General features: G+C 38.9%; 1 protein-coding gene across 1 annotated transcript in view; it reads right to left on the bottom strand.

Moving 5' to 3' along the window:
- Positions 1-4,729: 4,729 nt before the first annotated feature.
- atp9b (ATPase phospholipid transporting 9B) overlaps positions 4,730-21,456 on the bottom strand; it is a 48,727-nt gene continuing 32,000 nt past the window's right edge. Inside the window, exons 16-28 of the mRNA XM_088328527.1 lie at positions 20,754-20,915; positions 19,593-19,685; positions 17,582-17,665; positions 17,350-17,520; positions 17,172-17,270; positions 14,360-14,594; positions 14,227-14,291; positions 11,257-11,412; positions 10,792-10,856; positions 9,116-9,282; positions 7,420-7,623; positions 7,315-7,347; positions 4,730-5,323 (exon numbers count right to left, since the gene is read on the bottom strand). Coding sequence (XP_088184653.1) covers positions 5,187-5,323; positions 7,315-7,347; positions 7,420-7,623; positions 9,116-9,282; positions 10,792-10,856; positions 11,257-11,412; positions 14,227-14,291; positions 14,360-14,594; positions 17,172-17,270; positions 17,350-17,520; positions 17,582-17,665; positions 19,593-19,685; positions 20,754-20,915 — 1,671 coding nt within the window. The 3' untranslated portion in view covers positions 4,730-5,186. The remainder of the gene's footprint in view (positions 5,324-7,314; positions 7,348-7,419; positions 7,624-9,115; positions 9,283-10,791; positions 10,857-11,256; positions 11,413-14,226; positions 14,292-14,359; positions 14,595-17,171; positions 17,271-17,349; positions 17,521-17,581; positions 17,666-19,592; positions 19,686-20,753; positions 20,916-21,456) is intronic.

The following is a 21,456-nucleotide window of genomic DNA, read 5'->3' as shown; positions in this document are numbered from 1 at the left end:
AGGATAAAGAAGGTATGTTTGCCAGTATTGCGTACCACAATGATGTAATTCAGTGTACCATTATTGCTGTATTTATGATATAAACTACGTGAGCCTTCGAGTTTTTTTTTTTTTTAAAGGACGTTATGCAGTTATTATTCATTAAAGCCCCAGTGTGTACAGCTCACTTCGATTGTTACCGTTAGCTGCTTTGTTCTAGAGTCTTACTTGCCTTGTATAGCTAGTTGTGCAAGTGAACATAACCATGTTCCGTGATAATGGCATCTGATGCTTTCTTTCCCATGTTTTCCTTCTTTAACCACTCATATTAGCCCCTCGGTTGCAGGCTATGGCTTGCTGCTATTGTTATTGTTAGTTGCTCCTGCTTCGTCTCAGTGTTACTCGCCTTCCACAGATAGTTATGCAAGCGAATATAACAGTGAGTTCTGTGATTATGACATCTGACGCTTGTTCCCCTACTATTTCCTTCTCTAGCACTTATGTTAGTCACCTAGCCGCAGGGCGTGGTTTCCTCCTCTAGCCACTCATGTTGGCCACTTTGCTGCAGGATATGGCTCCCCACTAGCCGCCATTGTATTTGTTTTCCGCTCCTGGTCCTACAGTGTCACCACCTTTCCACAAATGAGTTGCGCAATTGATGCATCCGCCACTTTTTCCACCGTTTCCCACATTAACCATTTAGCTGCAGTCTATGCTTGGCCGCTATCCGCTTTTGTTATTAACTGCTCCATGTAAACAAATGTTGCTTCGTTCTTTAGGGTCACTTGTGGTCCACAGATGAGTTCCGTGATTCAGGGTCATGGTGACAGTTGCCATGCTGACCAAATGCCCCCTGCGATAAAATTTTTCCATGAAGTAAAAAAAATTACAAACATCCTTTGAGGCGGTTTATGTAAGAGGAGATGCGCTAAATTGCTACATAAAGGCGAGGTTAATCCTTTCGCCGTTAGCGTAATGATCTTGAGTTGCGTGTCCATGGCAGGAAAAACACTGACCTTCCCCAAGGCGCGTTGAGGATCGAGACGTGTAAAACCACTCCAGTCCTCTAGGGAAAGCGCTGGTGAAAAGGGGAGTATGAATTTATTTGTTTATTTGCCATCCTCCTGAAAAAAAAGTAATTGTTCAAATGACAACGGGGAAAAAAATTCTTGCTAAGTAATAGGCAGGGGACCCAAAACAAAAAAAAAATATTCTGCTAATCTCCCCCTTGATAGAATAAAGTCTTTTTAAAGCTACAAGACCCCCACCCCCCACCTCCGTCCTTTTCAGAGAATAGATTAGCAGTAACTTTTTCATCGTCTTCTTGGAATTCAGAATTGCTCGAGACGGACGCCGATGTAGGCTTTTCGGTCGCTCGGCTGCTGCTTAGTAACTAGATAGCATAATTGTAGCTCTCCCTTTTGAGGATAACTTTTTAAAAAGTGCTGAAAGGGGGAGGATGAGGAGAGGGAAAAAAAATCAACAGATGTTTCATGCATCTGCACATCTGCTGTGTCAGTGAATTTTTACATACCAACTGTGGGTTAAGCTAGCGCCAACGAGCTAATGCTTTAGCGCAAAGAAAACCCCTAAAATCAAAGCGGTTTCTAACCACCCCAGGTCCCAAACGTCAAGCTTTTAAACCCATCGGACCATCACGGGGCCCGCTTCCATCCGCAAACGACTTCCTGGTCCTTCACTTTCTCAAATTGAGAACACGTTTGCTCCAGGGCTGCTTCAGATTAAGTGCCACATTCTGTAATTAGCTAGCTTAACGTAAAGATGTTTTTTTTTTGTTTACATCCAAAAGAGGGAAGCTGGTTGCCTTACAGCCAAGTCTGGAAATGTTTGTGTCATTTCTGGGAACTCGGGTAGCTAGCAAGTATGTGCTATGAACTAGCGGATGTAAAGTTAGGCAACTGCACCTCCGCAAAATTCGACTTAATGCTTTGTGATGTTTTCAGTTGAAAGTTAGGAAAACATGAGTTATATCATTACTAGCCAGACCCGATTTAGATGAAGGTGTGAAATAGGGATTTTTCCACTACCTCTCAAGTTTTGTGCACTTGTGAATCAAACAGCTTGACCTCATTTGTATCCAGAATATTCTGGAATAAAAACATCACCGGAACTACTCAGCTCCAGCGCTTTACTCGTTTTACAATAAATGCGTTAAACAGGTGGAGATTCATTTGTGATAATAAGACTAACTGTTCTCATTGTCAGCTTGAGTTAAAAATGCTCCCAAAACTTCAATTTTTAAAATCAAGACCTTCATTTAAATAAATGTAGCCAATGTATACAGTTCAGGCCACAAGAAGAGCTATAATGTATTAAATATTTTCTCCTTGATCATCCTTTTTTTTTTACTTTTTATTTCTTACACCAATTTTGACAGAGGTTTGATTCCACCATCTTACATCAACACAAAATATATACACTTGACACACTCATAAATAACAGAAGGAACAATAAAGAAGAAAAAATACTATTAATAGAAAAGAAGAATAAATGTTCATACAATACATCCATACAAAAAGAAATATATAAAAAAATAATAAATAAAAATATACACCCCAAAAAAAAAAAAAAAAAAAAAACATAATAAATAGGGGGAGGTGATTAGACATCAAGTACAATTTGTGTGATAGGCTTCCATCTTTTCTCGAATTGGTCAAGTTTCAGTTGAAGTCTTGCAGTGATTTTTTCCATAATGTACATTTGCTTTAATTTGTCTCTCCATTGTTTTATGTCAGGAGGTTGTGGTTTCAGCCAGGACACTGTGATCATTTTCTTTGCTACCAGAAGCATTACCCTTAGTATATATTTCTGTTGACCAGATAGTAATTCTTCTGGCAAAATTCCTATTATGTAAGCCTTTGGGTCCAACCGCAACTCCCAGCCAGTAATTAATTTTATTTCTCTCTGGATACTTCTCCAAAAATTTAATATTACAGGGCAATTCCAGAAAATATGCGTAAAGTCTCCGACCCCCCCACAGTTACGCCAACAGAGATTTGAGGTATTTTTATATTTTGCAGTGATAGAGGGTGTATAGAAGAATCGCATTTTTACTTTCCATTCAAACTCCCTCCATGTCGGGCTGTTGGTTATTTTGTGTCCCTCTTTCAATGTTTTTTTCCCATTCGTTGTCTTTTATCGCTACATTAGTTTCTTGTTCCCATTTTTCCTTAACTGCCATGTCCTCATTACTGAGATCCATTCTCAGGGCTTTATATAGTTTTGATATAACCCCCTTTATTGATTGTCCTTTTGTATATGATATTAATAATTCCTCTACCTTAGTTGGCTCCTTACATATTTTCCCCCATTCCTCGTGTTTCTGGAGGTAATGCCTTAGTTGCAAATATTTGTAAAAATCATTTCTGGGTAGGTCAAATTCTTGTTGGAGTTGTTCGAATGATTTCATTGCCTGTGCTTCCAATACTTGGGTAATCAACATCAGTCCTTTTTGGGCCCATTTTTGAAACCCTACCTCCATAACCCCAGGTTTAAAGTCTGGGTTTTTCGCTATTTTGGTAGCCCTATTCACAGATCTTGATATTTTTATTTTTTTTTGTATTGTTGACCAAGTTTTAATAGTTCCTTTAATCCATTCATTCTGGATTTTGTTTCTTCCACCTCGTGACTGATATGTATGGTAACGATTCCACAGGCATATTTGGACAAGATCGCTGCTCCATGTCCACCCATATCGTATCTTTGTCTGTAGTAATCCACAAGATGAGTGCTTTAATTTGAGCTGCCCAATAGTAATATTTAATATTGGGTAGGTCTAGGCCCCCTTTTTCTTTAGGAGCTAACAGGGTTTTGTATTTTATTCTAGGTTTCTTGTTTTGCCAAAGGAATTTTGTTATCAATTTTTTTAACATTTTAAATGTGGATGCCGGAATCAGAATTGGAAGGGATTGAAACAGAAATAATAGTCTTGGTAATATGTTCATTCTAATTGTTTCTATCCTTCCGAAAAGACTTAAGGGCAAAATTTCCCATTTTTCCAAATCTTTCCTTATTTCTTTTATCAACATTCCATAATTTGCATCAAACAGCTGTGTGGAATGTGGTGTAATGGTCACCCCCAAATATTTAAACCCTTTATTTGTCCATTTAAAATCAAATCTTTCAATCACCTCTGTTGGACATTTTCCTGATATCATCAATGCTATTGATTTGCTCTCATTATTTGAATACCCTGCTACTTCTCCATATATTTTAAGGCTCTCCAACAGTGGTGGTATTGATAACGAAGGTTCCTTCAGCATTACCAACAGGTCGTCTGCAAACAATCATCCTTAATGTATAAAAATACACTAACTTTGAGATACAGCAAATAAAAATGCTTTTCAAACTAAAATTACTTCATGGCGGACTTTGAAGTGCATTTTTTTTCGTGTAGGGGAATTTTTAATTCAGAGGATAAATGCTTTATTTGTGTATATCGGGTACTTAATTGGTATTGTGGTTTTTTTTTTAGATTTACAAAGGCAGACCAACTTCATAGGCTTTAAACGCATTCTCTAAATTTTAGTTTTATAAATCTTGTATGAAAAATACAAATATTGTCAAAAATTTATCATTTAATATAAATATTAGAGTACATTATTCTGTCAACAATAATCTTAATTTTAAAAAGATGAAAGTGTAAGAATGAATGATCTTACCTGTGAAAGAGTTGGTGTTTGTCTTCCCCAGGTGGCCTTACGGCAACACTGCAGCTCGGACTTCAAAATCCATATATTCAATCATTTATTTATTTTCATTCAAGGAAAAACAGCAGCTTCAGCAGCAACACAGTTTGAACTCGGAGTGCGAGACGAAAACAAAGACATTCACCAACATTGCGACTCAACACAGGAATGAAATACTGGAAAAGTTTCAAGAATTAACACAACTTTTTCTTTTCTCTTTATATTTCCAGGAATGTCTTTCTTTTAACACTTGAAAAATAATATGTTCTTCCAAATGGAATGATAAAACTCATTCCGGGCAACTCTGATTGCACTTGTGACTTAAAAAAAACAAAAAAAAAAACACTTAAACATTGTATATAAAAGTATAAAAGCGATAGTATAATCAATTTTTGTGCTGATGTTTTTCAAGTAATACAAAAAAAGCTCCAGTTGATCACTAACCTCCATATCCAACGGAGATTGAAAAAAAAAAAAAGGTCTGGTCTGGGGGTGGTCTCAGGAGGCCAGTTTGGAGTAGCTGGATGGGGAGAATTTGCGCTTGAGGTACTTGATGATGTAAAGCGGCAGGCAGCTGATGAGAGTGATGGAAGAAACCTTCCACAGGAAAGGCCAGGTGGCGATAAAGGCCAAGTCTGAAAACCCCCCCACAAAATATAGTGAAAAACAGATAGGATTACGGGAATTTCAGACAATTGTAAGGTTCTACTGCTACCTTATGGACAAGATTAGTTCAAACCCCATATTCTTAAAATATGATATAATGAAATTGTGAATGTGTTTAATTGCTGTTAAAAATGTCAACAAAAATTGTTCAAACCTCATATTGTTAGAAAATGATACAATGAAATTGTGAATATGTTTAATTGCTGTTAAAAGTGTCAATAAAATGTTTCAAACTAAAAATGGACAAGATTAGTACAGCACCAACTAAACTGAATTGGAATGGTTATTAGTGGCCAAGAAAATCTTTACTATGTAATGTTTGATTACAATAAAATATAGCTGGTTAATTAGGCAGAATAAATCAATAGTGTAACTGAATACAAATATACAAGAAAATATAAAGATATAACATAAATGGGTTCACTGCAATCTGCCCATTTAAAATACAATTCAAATAAAAAAAAATATGTAAAAAAAAAACAACAATATTTCAAATATAATGTATAATAATTGTTAAATATAGCTGGTTAATTAGGCTGAATAAATTAAGTGGTTCAGTGGATGTTTAAATAAGCAACAACAAAAACTAAAAACATACAAATATAATATATAAAATTAAAGCAGTCTGTTGGTTCAAAATAAAGTTAAAATTATTGTCTTAAATATATTAAAAGTAAGTCTCAAATTAAATGTGTGACTCAGACAACAGTTGGTTTTTATTATAGTATCTAACAAATAAAATGTGTTCATCTTTAATTATAATTATGTATTACTGTTGTAAAATGGTATTGATTCTTAAAGGGATGGTGAGTTAATAAATGAATACATGAGTAAATAAATAACAGATTAAAGAAACGGAGAGGAAAATATATGCATGGAGGATAACTGCAACAATGACAGCTAGCGGTGAGCCATAGCCTGCAGACAAGTGGCTAACATGAGAGGCTAGAAAAAGAAACAGCAGGGGAAAACCACCCGATGCAGGAATCACAGCACACTGCGACAATCGCATGCATATAGATTTGCTTGGATTTTCTTTTCTCATTTATTTAAACGAATTAAGTATTTTATAGCACTAGGGGTCAGTATAACACACAGGGGGCTTTGAAGTAGTGTGCCATTTCAAGGACAATGATATCAAACAGTTAAAAAATCCATTACCATCCTAAACTCCCATCTACAGCGCTCGGGAGATACCTGGCCTGGACTATGGTTCTGAATTTGTGTACTGCAGGCCGGCTGTGAGTATCGGACTGTGCCGATATGTTAACGGTGCATACGGTGCATTCGCAATGATCGCAACAAGGCTTTAGGACTAGGATCTTAGCTTGGCCTTTTGGCTGAAAGTAAGAGTCCCGGCTCCTTGGCTTTGTAGCATATTATGAATTGACCGATAACGGATAATGGATAATGAATAACGAAGATAGAACAATAACCCTTAAAAACCCCAAAACCCCCTACAGCGCTCGTGAGCACAATGTATAGTACAACTGCCACTGTGAATATATAAATATTTATCATATATGATTAATATATTGTTTTATATGTTTTTATTGTTTCACAAGTTTTATCGTTTTAAGTCCAGGCATAAAAATGGGTGAGGGGTAAACAAGGTGAAATGGGGTCTAGAGGAAATACCATATTATTTAATTGTGTATAACATGCACGTGTCTATAACTTGAACCCATAATTCTTGATCAAAACATCGGTATAACATTTTGTTTCACTTTCTCGGCTCAAAACGATTTTCGGGGTTGGAATTCGTCTTACTTTGCACTAAAAGGAGAAGCGCTCCATTTTTGTTGTATTTATTGTATATAAAGGCTATTCATTTCTTCAAATCCAATAACAGGATAACAGGTAAACCCAAAAGGGATGTCAAATAATTCAAATCATAGACCTGCATGCTATTGTTACAAATTCCTAACTCAGAAAAAACGAACAGCTTGAGACCACCTACCAACAAACGCTCCAAACGGCAGCCTGCCTATACCTGAGTCAGAAGAACATCAAAGTTAGCACAAAGACACAAACAAAACATTCATGTTTTTATGGCGTATCTCACCAAAATACTCATTGAGGAAGGCAAGCGATGCCAAGTAGCAGGCCAGGCTGAAGAACTCGGCCACCACCATCAGCCAGTGCCAAGTGCACACCGTTAGCGCCACCATCAGCAGCTCGGTCAGGATTAACGCCGTGAAGGAGATGGCCACAACGTGTACAAAGTCAGACTCGAACAGAAGAAGCCCACCGTACATCAGGATGCCGCCTGGTGGCCGGAAAGTGTACAACATTTGAGGAAAACATTGCAGAAACAATGATTTAGATAGATAGATACTTTATTCATCCCCGTAGGGAAATTCACACTTCCAGCAGTCTACCCTGTTGTTTATTAACAGATGAACATGATGCCCTAGGGGTGCTTGTAGCGAAGTGGATGACGTCACGTCAGTCCAAAATTTCGACATCCCTGCGGCAGATGGAAAACTTTTCTTTGTGAAAATTCAGGGATACACCACCTCGTGTTAGCAAGTCCGCCTCCTCTCCGATTCTCCCCGGTTTTCGTGTCTCTGTTTAGCGGCGTTGAAGCCGGATTGCTCCGGGTAGCTCCGGGTGGCTACACGTTAGCGTCCGGAATGCTAAACGTGAGCCACGTTTCTGCAAAACACAGCAACTGCGCTCCATGTCCGCTTCAATGTTTTCCACCAGCACTCGATGATCTTATTTGGTCGTGAGTTCGCATTTACCATGATTACGGATGGTACCGAAGACTTATAACGCCGCTAGCCGCTTCGCTAGCTCCGGCTTTTCCTCCACCATAGGCCCCTTCATCACGCCAGGACGAGAAATCTTAAGGGCAAGGAGTTGAAATTCCTTGAATAAACGCATTTCTTGTGCGTTAAAACCCATGTCCATAGGATAGAAGTAATCCATGGTGTAGTTGTCAAAACGGGAAGAAAAAAACACCGAAGATAGGAGCAGACAATAAAACAACAGGGCAGCTGCTGGAAAAGGCAGCCGCTCGTGGCAGCGCGGCTTTGACTTTTTTCATTCCACTGTTCACCCCTAAATACTGTTAGAATGAATTAACTTTTATACACAAAATAACTTGATACAAAATAATTAAATATTAATAAAAAGACCACATAAAAAAACAAAACTAACTAGATTTATATCAACAAAACAAAAAAAGAAGACGCGGTATATGTTGCGAAACAAAATAGCTCACAGTGAACAAAACAAGAAAGTTTGTCTTGGAATATGTCAAACAAATGTTATCCAAACGCAGGGGCGGGTCAAAAAACAAATTCCACGACAAAACACATGACAAAATGAATACCGAAATAGACGGCATTATTAGTGGCAAAGGGACTGCAGTTGATTGGTTCACTCATCAATTAACCAATAGCCGAAACGCTAAGCCACGTTTACCCCGCCCCCGCTTCACATTAGAAATAAATATCTCCCTAACTTCACATTTCAGATTCCGCGGTTACATAACGACATTCTATCAGGTAAAAATTACCTAAGCACTTTTCTTCCTCAGTCACTAGGCCTTTAATTAAATTGTCAGGGAGTCACGCCTGAGCAGAAGCGCAGACCTTTCCTGATGGCTGCCAGGCTTAGCCATTACCTAACTATCCTTTTACAGGTATTGCATCGGCGGACGGCGACAGGAAACTTAAGACACTGAGAAACGGACCCTCGGAAGCGGAGGGGGCACATCCTGGGCCCAGACATGAAAAAAACAATCACTATACCTTGATAGACGCTGACAAAAACCCATATGAGGAAGGTCTTGAAGGAAAGAGAGCGACCCTTGGTTAGATCCTTGTAGAGCTCAGGGTAGAGGAGTGCCATTTCCGGCTTCACGTCCTGATCCAGGACCAGTGAGAAGACTGGGAACATGGTGTAAATGGTGGCATAGCTGCACACAGAAAGTTCAAAGTCAAAAAGGTAGAGAGGGAAAGTTCCCTGAAATAAGTTTTAGTTTTAGACTGTAATGCACAAAATCAGGGACTTAAGTTGTCAATTAGCCTTTGCTAATCTTTACATGACCTTGATCAGCTGCAAACATAATGGAAATGCTAAAATACCTAATTTCACACATGCCTTGGCTAAGAAAAATATATCACTCATTCTTATTAAGTTGTGTACATATTAATAGCTATCCTAAATAAACATAAATATACAAATGCTACAGATGGCAAATGTAATGTTAATCCAATTATGAAAATGGAGTTCCCGTCAGAGAATCAATGGCAGCTATAACTTGCTAAATGAGTACAAAACAAATATTTTAACTGCACTACAGATTGAGTCATGATTAAGATACTCGTTTGAGGACTTGATCAGATGACTGTCAATCTTTATCAACAAGTGGCAACCCTAATTAAATTGGCCAAAAAAAAGGAAAAACTTCGATTCAACAACAAAACTCAAAAGTACTCCCAAACGTTCAAAAGCCTGTACAATCACAACAGCCAGTGCCATGTGACTGATTATGGTCGAGCTGTCCATCGCCTCCTGCACATTAAGAAGAGGTGTAGAGGAGAATCGACCAAGTTGTATAGAAAATCAATATATATTATATATAAATGAGGAACATACAGGCTAAGAAGAGGGTTCGCCTAGGATTTTCCGTTCAAGTTTAAGACTTAAAGACCTTTTCAAGACCACATCCAATGAAATTCAAGACTAATCTTGCACCTAATTCTGGCATACAGACGCTGGAGTGGGCGCCAAGTTGTGATGGACTCCGGCGCTCGACGCCAGCAGAGTGAACCTTCCCACTTATTCCCTGGTACAGCCAGAGCAGAGTTATACTTTAAATCACTCAAACTCAATGGGTTAAACCTACACTTTTCCATTGCAAAGTTACTCCGACAACGACCGCGGGTTAGAAACTAACTGTACGTAGAGCTCTAAAGTAATGCTGATATTTCCAAAAACGCGGAAATCTAGACTTACCAACCAGGAAATTGCATTTACTGGTCAGAGATCCATAGAAAATGAAAAATGATTTTCCAAAACAACGTTGTATACTTTTATTAGTTCACTTATTATACAATTATTGGCTCCATTACGCAGATAAGACAGGAACAATTTAAGACATCTGAGAGTCAAATTTAGGACATGTACAAAAAATTCAAGACCTTTTCAAATCCTAAATTTGCGGTTATCAAATGTAAGATGTTTCCATGATTTTAAGATCTTGGGGAAACCCTGTAGAATCTTTGAAGCAGTGTGGGCTAATTGAATATTATAACGTGGCGTCAAGTGACTCGCCTTTTTTCTATCGAGCTGATAAATGTGATGTCATCTTTGGCAGCTATCGGTTTTATATACACCCATGCTGCAAACCCTTCATCTGGAAAAAAAAATGCCGCGGTGCCTTGACTGGGTATATATTAATTTAAGAGATAACAATACATACCCAACCATGAGGAATCCTTGATACAAGGGAACGGAAGCAAAGTAGAAAATTGACGAGAAGACAGCCTGTTGGAGGGGGGAAAAATGTCAAAATGACATTGTCTTAAATCGACTGAGTGTAGTAATTCCCCACTAGAGGTCGTTGTAGCTTAGAACGGAACTGAAATGTGTGCATTTGAAGAGGACATTACAGAAGGATACCACGTGGCAAAATTTTGAATCTTAAGTCCATATTTTCTTACATGAGAAAGGATGAATTCCATCCAGTGACAGGACATGAAAGCAGGTTTTAAACCACACTAACAACAAAAAAAGAATGGAAACACCCAGAACAGCCAATAGCTGGAGTTAGTCAGAGCTGGTTTAGGTGAATAACTTATACAACTAACAGAAGAAGCTACACCACTAAGGGTCGGGATTTAATACACAGTGGATCAGAACTACAACTTGAAGAGGCTAAAGGTACCTGCATTGCAGAGATGATCATCCCGCGATGCATGACAAATTGTCCGAGGGCCGCTGAGCGCTTGTAGCTGTTCCTGCCGTGCACCATGAGAAGGCGGCCGATGTGCTTAAACTGTGTGATGGAAAAGTCGGCCGCCAGTGATGCTTGCTTTCCTTCCTGTCAGAGTCACAAAAAAATGGGCTACACGTGGCCGTCAAAACCTTTTAAACCAGCCAGCCAAACAGAAATGTTAAAAATGATTGTACAAATACAATGGTAGATAAAGTTCACAAATCATGGTCACGTCAAGCCCCAACAACTTGTCAAAAAATGTTGTTTTGTCCCTTTGTGCGTTTTCTTTTACCTGCTTCTTGTTTATCATGTATTTATATTATTCATCAAGATATTTATCAAATTTCATGTAATAACACTTTTGAGCTAGCCCTATTGCAGTTTTTAATGTACAGTATTAAATATAGTGCTTAGAAAGGGGAATATATTACATATTACTTTGTTTTAATTCTGAGCTGGATACAATGGTCTATTTGTTGACATTTTTAAAAAATGCATATGTAAATGTCTGTGTGTATTTCCATAAATGTATGTTGTCAATGCTATTCAACATTGTCATTTTTGTTATTTTTTGCATGCAGGTTTACAAGGAGAAAAATTGCAAAAAAGTGGAGGTATGTCATTTTGAAATAGCAGCAACGATATTAGGGAGAATGGATAAGCCTGCAGCAGTGGTCTCGAACTAGCGGCCCTGGAGCCAATTGCAGCCAACTTGATTATAGTTTGAGGCCCTTTGCCTTAATGTGAAAGTTTAAAGGGGCGGACTGTGTGAATTATTTAAGGCCTGTTGGTTGTAAAAAAAAAAAAAAATCTATCAGAAATTAATTTTGATTCAAAAAATAAGTAAATTGAGTTTGAAATTCCTGGCAATGGCATATCAGATTTGAGACTTTTGGCAGATTCTAAGATTAAATCGATCATATTTCTTTCCTCCTGGCCTTGTTTTAAACTTATTCAATGCCAGACATTTCTATCAAAAGAGAAGATCCAGTGCCAGCCAATCTTTGACATTCATATTCATTTCTTAAGGCCTACAAAATTTCTTAAAAATAAAAATAATAATAATACAAATTTAAAAAATTGAAAAATAAATAACTGTATTTATCCATACATTCGTTTATCTCACACACTGATTCACTACCTACTCGCCATATGGAGCCGTCTACTAGGGCCGCACAATTTAGGAAGAAAACCTAATTGCAATTTTTCAGACCAGTATTGCGTTTTTGATGCGATTTTGTTTTTTGTTTCATGTGCTAGTTGTTTTTTTTTTGTAAGTACTCAATCATATTGACATGCTTAACCTTGAGAAAACAGCGTTCTCTTCTGGGGAGCTTTTTTAGGGTTGGTGTCTGTTGACAGTTTTTTACTTAATGATTCATCAATCGGTGTAGGTACAGTACCTATCTACCTGTGAATTGTAATAGATAGCGCTTCATGCTCATTAAAATAATGGTCCAGTCTACACAATTTTCAAAATGAATACATCTCACAAAATATCATTTAAATTATTTACTTGGACATTTCTTTTTAACCAAACAAAGTCAACCTCTAACATAAATAACATTTGAAAAAAGGAAATAATGAACTCATTAAAAAAAAAAATCAAGAACATTTGCACACTATAAAAGATAAACTTTGCACGCTTAAAATAACCCACACCAAACAAAGTAAACCTGTATCATTAATAAACTTTGAAAAAAGGAAATAATGAAACTAGGGTTGCACGATTTTGGAAAAAAACCCAATTGCGATTTTTTTTCAGACCTAAATTGCAGTTTCGATCCAATTTTCAATTTAGTAGAAAAGTGCATTTTCTGTGCTAGGTTTTTTTTCTGGGAAAACAAACATAGTGACATGCAAACATAACTTGAGACAACGTACTTAGAGAAAGAGTTACAAAATATCAACTATAGATGTACAAATAAAACAGAATTGCAGTTGAATAAATGGTCTTTATTGTCCTTTTACAAAAGGACAACAAAATTGGAGGGTTATTGCTTTCAGTGTAAATAAACAATTAAGGTACTGGCAAGATACACGCTAGAGTCGGGTCCCCGCGACTTCTGCAATGTCTCTGATGATTAAAATGCAAAAGTCACAAAAGTATCGGTTTTCCACGAGTGGTAGCTCAAAGTTGTCTGCTTTCCTGGTAATGGCGTTTGTGACTAGCCACGTTCGGCAGTGGTGGCTTAAGAGTTGTTAGCCTAGCTGTTAGCTTAGCCATCTGATGCCGCCTCAGTCAATTCCCGGTCGTAAAAATCCAGGCGGCACCCGCTTTTCTTTGCGCTTTTCTGACTTTCCTCAGAATCAGATTGAATAAATGAATTTATTTTTAATGTAACGAGCCACTAAAACTACGAGCTGTGGCGTTTGTTTTGGTGGCCATTTGTGTAAGTGCTATTAGGCTGACTGGCAAAGGCGTGCACTCACATCTTGCAAAAATTTGCCTCGCCTTTATTGGTTGGTGCCATTAAAACCTGCTTTTGATTGGCTGGCGGTGTTAAACCCCGATATGTAACAGCTCTTGTTGGCCAAACACTCAATCAATCAATTAACAAAGTGGAACTACGAATCCTTGAAAATAAACGCAGTAGTTTGTGGTTACACTATCGCACTACGTCACATCGCGATATCGGTTTGATTTCGGTTAATCGTGCATCCCTACCGTCTACACACTTTAATTGCTGGATACAGAAAGCAAGACTAGCAAGTGGGGTGGTCCTCGAAGTGTGGACAAGGATCTGATCAAAGCCACTGCTGCCACCTATCAGTGATTTTTCTTACTAAAACCATTCCCAAAGGCTAAATAAAACCCAAAAAACATATTTTTACGTTATGGCACTCGTGGACAATACTTCTAAAAATATATGGGACTGAACTGCTCTCTTAACTGCTCTCAGGTGAAGGGTTAATTACCTTTCCTTCAATTCCGATACCACAGTCGGCAGCCTGAATCATGCTTACATCGTTCCCGCCGTCACCTAAGAGAAAAAAAAAACACTTATCAACACAGAACTTCTTAATTGAGAAATAATCCGTCATGTCTGACCAATGGCACAGGTCCTATTGGCCGTGTGCAGCTGGAGCAAAGTGACGATCTGCGCCTTCTGAGTGGGCGAACATCGGCAGCACACAACGGCCGGGCACTGGCACGCCAGCTCCACAAACTCGTGCTCGTAGTAACGCAAGCACACCGATAGAGAATCGCCGGAGATCACAAGGGCGCAGTCGTGCTTCCTGCGAAAGGCGTTTAGCTCCAGGTGGGCTTCGCCTCTGGTGGACACCTGATGGGCATTATTCTTTTAAAAACCAAATACTCTTTACATTTATCACAAATCTTAAAGAATTTTTTTTTGCAACTAATGAGCATATTTGAATCAAAATGTATCTCCCCAAAATCTGACATTTTGGGAACTATATCTAAAATATATGTTATTTACTTTCTGAGCAGGGTTTCATTTGGTGTTACCTGTGGTGTTCTGAAGGGTTCAGTACTCGGCCCCCTTCTTTTCAGCATTTACATGCTTCCATTAGGTTATATTATTCGCAAGTATAATATCATTTTCCATTGCTATGCAGATGGAGGAATCTGCCACACTAAACTGTGGAAATTTGGAGGCCTGGCTCACTGAGATAAAAGAATGGATGTCACTCAACTTCTTGCGCCTTAACTCTGAAAAGACCGAAATGTGAGTTATTGGTTTATATAAATGCCATGACTTGTTCTCAAAAACTGCTCTGAACATTGACAAATGTAATATCACCCAGTGTGACTCAGTCAAAAATGTAAGTGTCATATTTGACCCCGATCTATCCCTTCAAACACACGTGAAGAATATTACTAGAACAGCTTTCTTCCATCTTTGCAACATTGCTAAAATTCGTCCTATGCTGTCTCAGTCAGATGCGGAGATTTGTTACTTCCCGTCTCGATTACTGTAATGCACTACTCTCCGGTCTCCCGAAGTCCAAAATCAAGAGCCTTCAGCTGGTCCAAAATGCTGCAGCAAGGCTTTTAACTAAAACAAGAAAGTTTGATTACATTACCCCGATTTTAGCTAACCTGCATTGGCTCCCTGTTAGCTTAAAATGTGATTTTAAGGTTCTGTTGGTATTATACAAAATCATGCATGGGCTTGCTCCCTCATATCTTTCAGATGTAATTTCCCCCTATGTTCTGGTCCGGAGCCTTCGCTCTGACAACGCTGGTCTACTAGTGATCCCAAGGGCCAAGAAGAGATCCGCAGGTTCTACAGCAGGGGTCGGGAACCTTTTTGACTCAAAGAGCCATAAAAGCAAAAAATATTAATTTTATTTTGGGAAAGAGCCACACCATATATTATGAGACAAAAGCTTAGTCTTCAGCACATTTATTTTTGATGATTTGATACAAATTATGAAAAGAGAATAATGCCAGAGCCCCTGTCCCAAAATCAACAAACATACCACTTTAAACTTGTCTCTTTCTTGCAATGACTCAAGATCGGTTAAACTCCTTTTGACCCTTTTTTATCATACATATTGGTTTCAAAACCAGATGCAAGCATTTATTTTGTAAAAAACGTCACAACATTCTGAGAATAGGGAGCCTTATGTGCTTAACTTTGGCGAGAGATGGGAAGGAGTGCTTGTACTTTTTGCATAGCTCCACCCATCCCTCCCACTCACCCAATCAAATGACTAAGTTCTCTTCCAGTGTTTTGGCGTATTTACAGTTCTGTGGATTCATCATAAGGTATCTGAACACTGAACACAGATTACATAGTGAACTTTTATATAAAAGGATTCTTTAGCGTTGTACAGCTAAAACGAGTTTTTTTTTCCCCCATTTTTTTGTGTGACACCTTGACTGTAAATTGTAGTGAAAAACGTGCCATATATATACTGCGAAGTAATCGTTTGTCAGTAAGTTTCGGTTTAGCATTACGCGTAACTTAATAGGATAGACGAAAACAACTTTTGGACAAGATGGAGAAATTTTGCATGCAATCAAATCTGTCTCTGAGCCACAGATACTCGTAGAAAGAGCCATATATGGCTTGCGAGCCATAGGTTCCCGACCCCTGTTCTACAGTGTTCTCTATCCGGGCCCCGGTGCTGTGGAATGCTCCTCCCCCTGAGATTCGATCTGCAACCTCAGTGGAAATGTTTAAATCTAAGCTTAAAACACACTTCTACTCTATAGCATACGAATAACCTATATTTTATGTTGATAATATGTGTTTTATTTGCCCTCGTGTAGGTTTTAGATGAGGGGATGGTGTCATAATAGTCTGTAGTTTGCAAGAGTCTTTAATCTGTGCAGCCCTTTGAGACTCTTTGTTATTAAAGGCTATACAAATAAACATGACTTGACATACTTAAGGTCAAATGTGCCTTGAAAAATGCATCAGTCCTATCAAATGGCATTATCTTTGGTATTGTTTTTTCATCAAACAAAATCAGTTGGAATTTATCAAAGTTCTTAAAAAATGTTTTTGCGACAAACTAGCACATTTTTGATTAAATACCTCCCCAAAAATCAGACATTTAGAAACTATATCTACCACCTACATCTGCTATCTACTTTCTAAACAAAGTTTAATACTAAAGGTTACACATACCATTGTCATTTTTAACAAATTGTGTTACATTTGGCATTATGTGTTTTTTTTTTCAATTATCTTGAATTTGTCAGAACTCGAAACTAGGATTTTTTTGTGACCAATTAGCACATTTCTGACCATCAGCCCAAATTTCTGACCATTAGCTAGATGCTTCAAAAAGGTAAGGGATAGTGATGCTAGCTGCTAAAGTGAAGCCAGCCACCAAAGCAATGCTATTTTTTCACCTCTCCTCTAACTCAAGAAAAAGGGTCCTACCGGTCGGAAAACGTGAATGTCTTGATTCCTGGAAACCAAATGAGAGCTTTTGGCAATGCAGGTGGCTGTTTCTAGTTTGTCTCCGGTCAGCATCCAGATCTAAAAAAATAAATAAATAAATAAATTAATTTTAAAAAAAGTTACTGTTTACATTACATTTTTGTTCTTATCGACTCACCTTGATGCCGGCGTTCCTGAGCAACTCAAGCGTGGGCCTGACGTCAATCTGCAGCTGGTCCTCCACGCCGGTCAGGCAGAGAAGCTCCATCTCCCTCTCCAGACTCTCCACCACCGCTGCCACTTTGAGGGTGCGGTCGTGGATGCTTAGCTTGGCCTGGTTGTAGCGGCTCTGCGGCAAAAGTCGGCTGGATTTAACCTATAATGGGTTAGAGACGACGGTGGCTTCGTACCTCAAAGTCCTGGTACTGCTCCTCGGATAATGACTTTTTGGCCACCACCAACGTTCGGAGTCCTTCCCTGGCCATATTGCCGCACTGGTGGCAAATAATGAGGGACAATTAAGTGTTCCAATACAACTGTCTGACAGAAAGTCACAAAATATTGTGTTTGAGATAGCGTACATTTACATTCCGCCAATGATCTCATTGGAAATGGAAAATTTGGCAGTATTCTGATTCTCATTTTTCAATTACTCGTGCACATTTACACATTAGTGTAATCTGATTGCTTGTGGTTTCCCTCACTTTGGATATTTCTATGGCCCAAAACACAGAAAGATTTGTACTACAGAAAAGAATGATTGATAGACTTCAGCAGTTTACTCTCTAAAAAGCCTCATGTGTATTTGTGGATTTCTCTGGGACATTTCGGTATAAATGACTGCCCCCACGGCGTACACCCCATGTATAGTGGATGTCACAGTTGTATTCACCCATATATAGTGTAAGTCTACGCTTCTGGCAAGCCATGTAGGAACACACCTGGTGATCAGACAGGACACAGCAATGAAGCACACTTTTGGAGCAAAGATGCGCAGTACTTTCTTGAATTTAGCGAGTGATATAAATGAAATAATCTTTGTTTGATGTTAAATGCGGGAACGACGTCTATTAGTGCAATGACGTCGCCATTGTAATCGGAATGCTCGCTATATATGTATAAGGAGTTATTCGTTTCGCCTTAGCATCTAAACAGTTCATTCGGACGCTCTAGACCAGGGGTCGGGAACCTATGGCTCGCGAGCCATATATGGCTCTTTCTATGAGTATCTGTGGCTCAGAGACCAATTTGATTGCATGCAAAATTTCTCCATCTTGTTCAAAACCGGAGTTGTCAATCCTATTCAGGTACACGCAAAGCCAAACCAAAGCTAAATATGAAAGTAACACTTTGCAGTATATATAGGGCATGTTTTTCACTACAATTTACAGTCAAGGTGTCACACAAAAAAAAGGGGGAAAAAAAAACTCGTTTTGGCTGTACAACGCTAAAGAATCCTTTATTTAAAAGTTCACTATATAATCTGTGTTCAGTGTTCAGATACTTTATGATGAATCCACAGAACTGTAAATACGCCAAAACACCAGAAGAGAACTTAGTCATTTGATTGGGTGAGTGGGAGGGATGGGTGGAGCTATGCAAAAAGTACAAGCATTCCCTCCCATCTCTTGCCAAAGGTAAGCACATAAGGCTCCCTATTCTCAGAATTTTGTGACGTTTTTACAAAATAAATGCTTGCATCTGGTTTTGAAACCAATATGTATGAAAAAAAGGGTCAAAAGGAGTTTAACCGATCTTGAGTAATTGCAAGAAAGAGACAAGTTTAAAGTGGTATGTTTGTTGAATTTCGGACAGGGGCTCTGGCATTATTCTCTTTTCATAATTTTTATCAAATCATCAAAAATAAATGTGCTGAAGACTAAGCTTTTGTCTGGGGCGCCGGTTTAGCAATTTAGTAAATTTGTCTCATAATATATGGTGTGGCTCTTTCCCAAAATAAAATTAATATTTTTTGCTTTTATGGCTCTTTGAGTCAAAAAGGTTCCCGACCCCTGCTCTAGACATTCAATATTCCCGTTCCAATCGTATTATTGCATGTAAACGTAGTCAATGAGGATGCAATAAAACAAACTTTTTTTTATACTTATGAGAGCTAAATTGGTTATTGACGAAAATGCCCGTTGGGTTCATTGTTAGCAACGGACGTTTGTGAAAATGAAACTAATTACTCCCTATCTGGGTCACTAATTAAATCAAAAGCCGCCCCCGGTGGTAAAGGACTCAATAATGTCAATATGATTATTATGAACTTCAACCGGGCGCAGACGCAGTGCGTTGATCTTTGGACAGATGTCCTTTTTAGTAGGGCGAAATGACATCGAGGTGGAAATAAACGGCTCTTAAAATGTATACTAGATTTTTATGCGGACTTGGTGTTTGAAAATATGATTTCATGGTTACCTCCTCTTCCAGCCAGTCGTTGTATTGAACAATGCTCGCCATGGCAACGTCGGCGCCTTTCATGTAAAATGTGATGTCTCCTGTCGACTCCTCCTGAATGTCACCCCCAGAAAAACAACTATGTGTTTATTATTAACAGAATTGTCATCTCAAATTAAAGTGTAAGTTTTTATGAAACAGGAAATTAAATGTTTTTACACTGGGTATTTTTGTCGTTATAAATGGAAAGCTACCAAGCTTGGTAGCCAGTCAGACCTGAAAGTGACAGTGTGAACTAGTTCAGCACTAGAGGTTGTTGTAGCTTAGAATGGAACTTGAGTGAAGAGAGCCCCTACGGATACCAGTTAGCAAAATTCCATATTTTCTTGCATGAACAAGGATGAATTTCAGCCAGCAATAGGACATAATAGACCCTGTTAAGTCCCGCCAGTGACTGCAAAAAGACTGAGCAACCTAGTTGCACCAGGATCAGCTGAAAAGAGCCAATAGCTTGAATTGGTCAGAGCTACTTAAGGTGGCCAACTTCAGCAGCTCGCAGGAGAATCTACTAAAAAGTCGGGTAAGAGATTGCGAGAGTAAAGCAAAATTTGTGAATCACCAGACCCTGAATGTAGCCAAATAGCTAATATCAGTGGCTAGAGAAGGAAACAGTGGGTAAGAAGTCAGACGCCTGAATCACGGGACTTAGCAACCTTTGCTTGCATAACCAGCAGTGGAAGGCAGTTACCAGGACAATAGCAGCCAACAGCAAGCCATAGCCTGCCTCTAATTTTCGAATACAAGTGGCTAGAGAAAGAAACAGTGGGGAAAAAGTTAAACATGCCGGAATCGCGGCATAGAACCAATTACACGTTAAGATCATGTTTATGACCCAGTGCATTTTTTTTATACTTCTTAATTGAATTGCCTAACTGTCAGCGGGAGAAGCTACTAAAACGCTTGACCGGCTGTGGAAGGAAGGCGAGTGACACTGATGGACATAGCAAACTTGATTTACACTGAGCAACAAGCAATAGCAACAAGCAATAGCGCCTAGCGACGACCCATGGCCTGCAGCCAAGTGTCTAACATGAGTGTCTAGAGAAGGAAACAGTGGAAGAAAAATAAGTCCCAGATACCGTAACCAACGGACTAGGATACATTATTTCTGTGGCGTCTTACCCTGACAATGATTCCCATGCGTTTGCTCTCAGAGGTGAAGGGGAAGATCTGCAAGATGTCGTAGGACAGGATGTGCCCGGCAGGCGTCTTGAGCTGCAGGGAGGCCAAGTCACGATTCACCAGGGTGAGGCCTACGCTCTCCGTCCATTGCACAAGCGCCACCTGAGGCCACAAACTCGCTCGTTGGCTTACTGGCACTTTTTGGAGACTTTAGGATGAGAAAGTTCAGTGGGTAGAAAAGGGAATAGTGGGGGAAAATATGGACGAGGCCTGATAAATGTGTTTTCACATAGTATTTGTCTGTTATTTAAATGAATTAAGTATTTTATTTTCAAGGGGTCAGTTTATAATACATACGTGGGCTTTACCAATCACAAAAACAATAATATAAGTAATAGTTCCATTTTACCAATGTTGAGCACGCCAATATAATGTAGTGGACCACTGATGTATCATTATGAACTGTAGACGACCACACAAAACAACAGAAGGACAAAAGACAACAGAAGAAGGGAAAGGGGCCCTCATGTCACCTCATCGGGTAAATTAAATATTGATCAATCCGAGGAAGTCGATTGATTTGGGGGTGCAGTGGCGGTGGTTGAGAGGGTGTAAATGATTGTATACATCAGTTCCTGACAGGGGAAAATGGGGAGAGATTTAGCTCTACTCTCAACTGTTTCCTGTTTGGCTATCTTTGCAA

This window comes from Urocampus carinirostris, chromosome 2 (genome assembly GCF_059441175.1).
Source record: "Urocampus carinirostris isolate Australia breed hairy pipefish chromosome 2, RoL_Ucar_1.0, whole genome shotgun sequence".
Lineage (NCBI taxonomy): Eukaryota > Metazoa > Chordata > Actinopteri > Syngnathiformes > Syngnathidae > Urocampus > Urocampus carinirostris.
The sequence above is the reverse complement of the archived record's forward strand: the minus strand, read 5'-3'. Positions and strand labels throughout refer to the sequence as shown.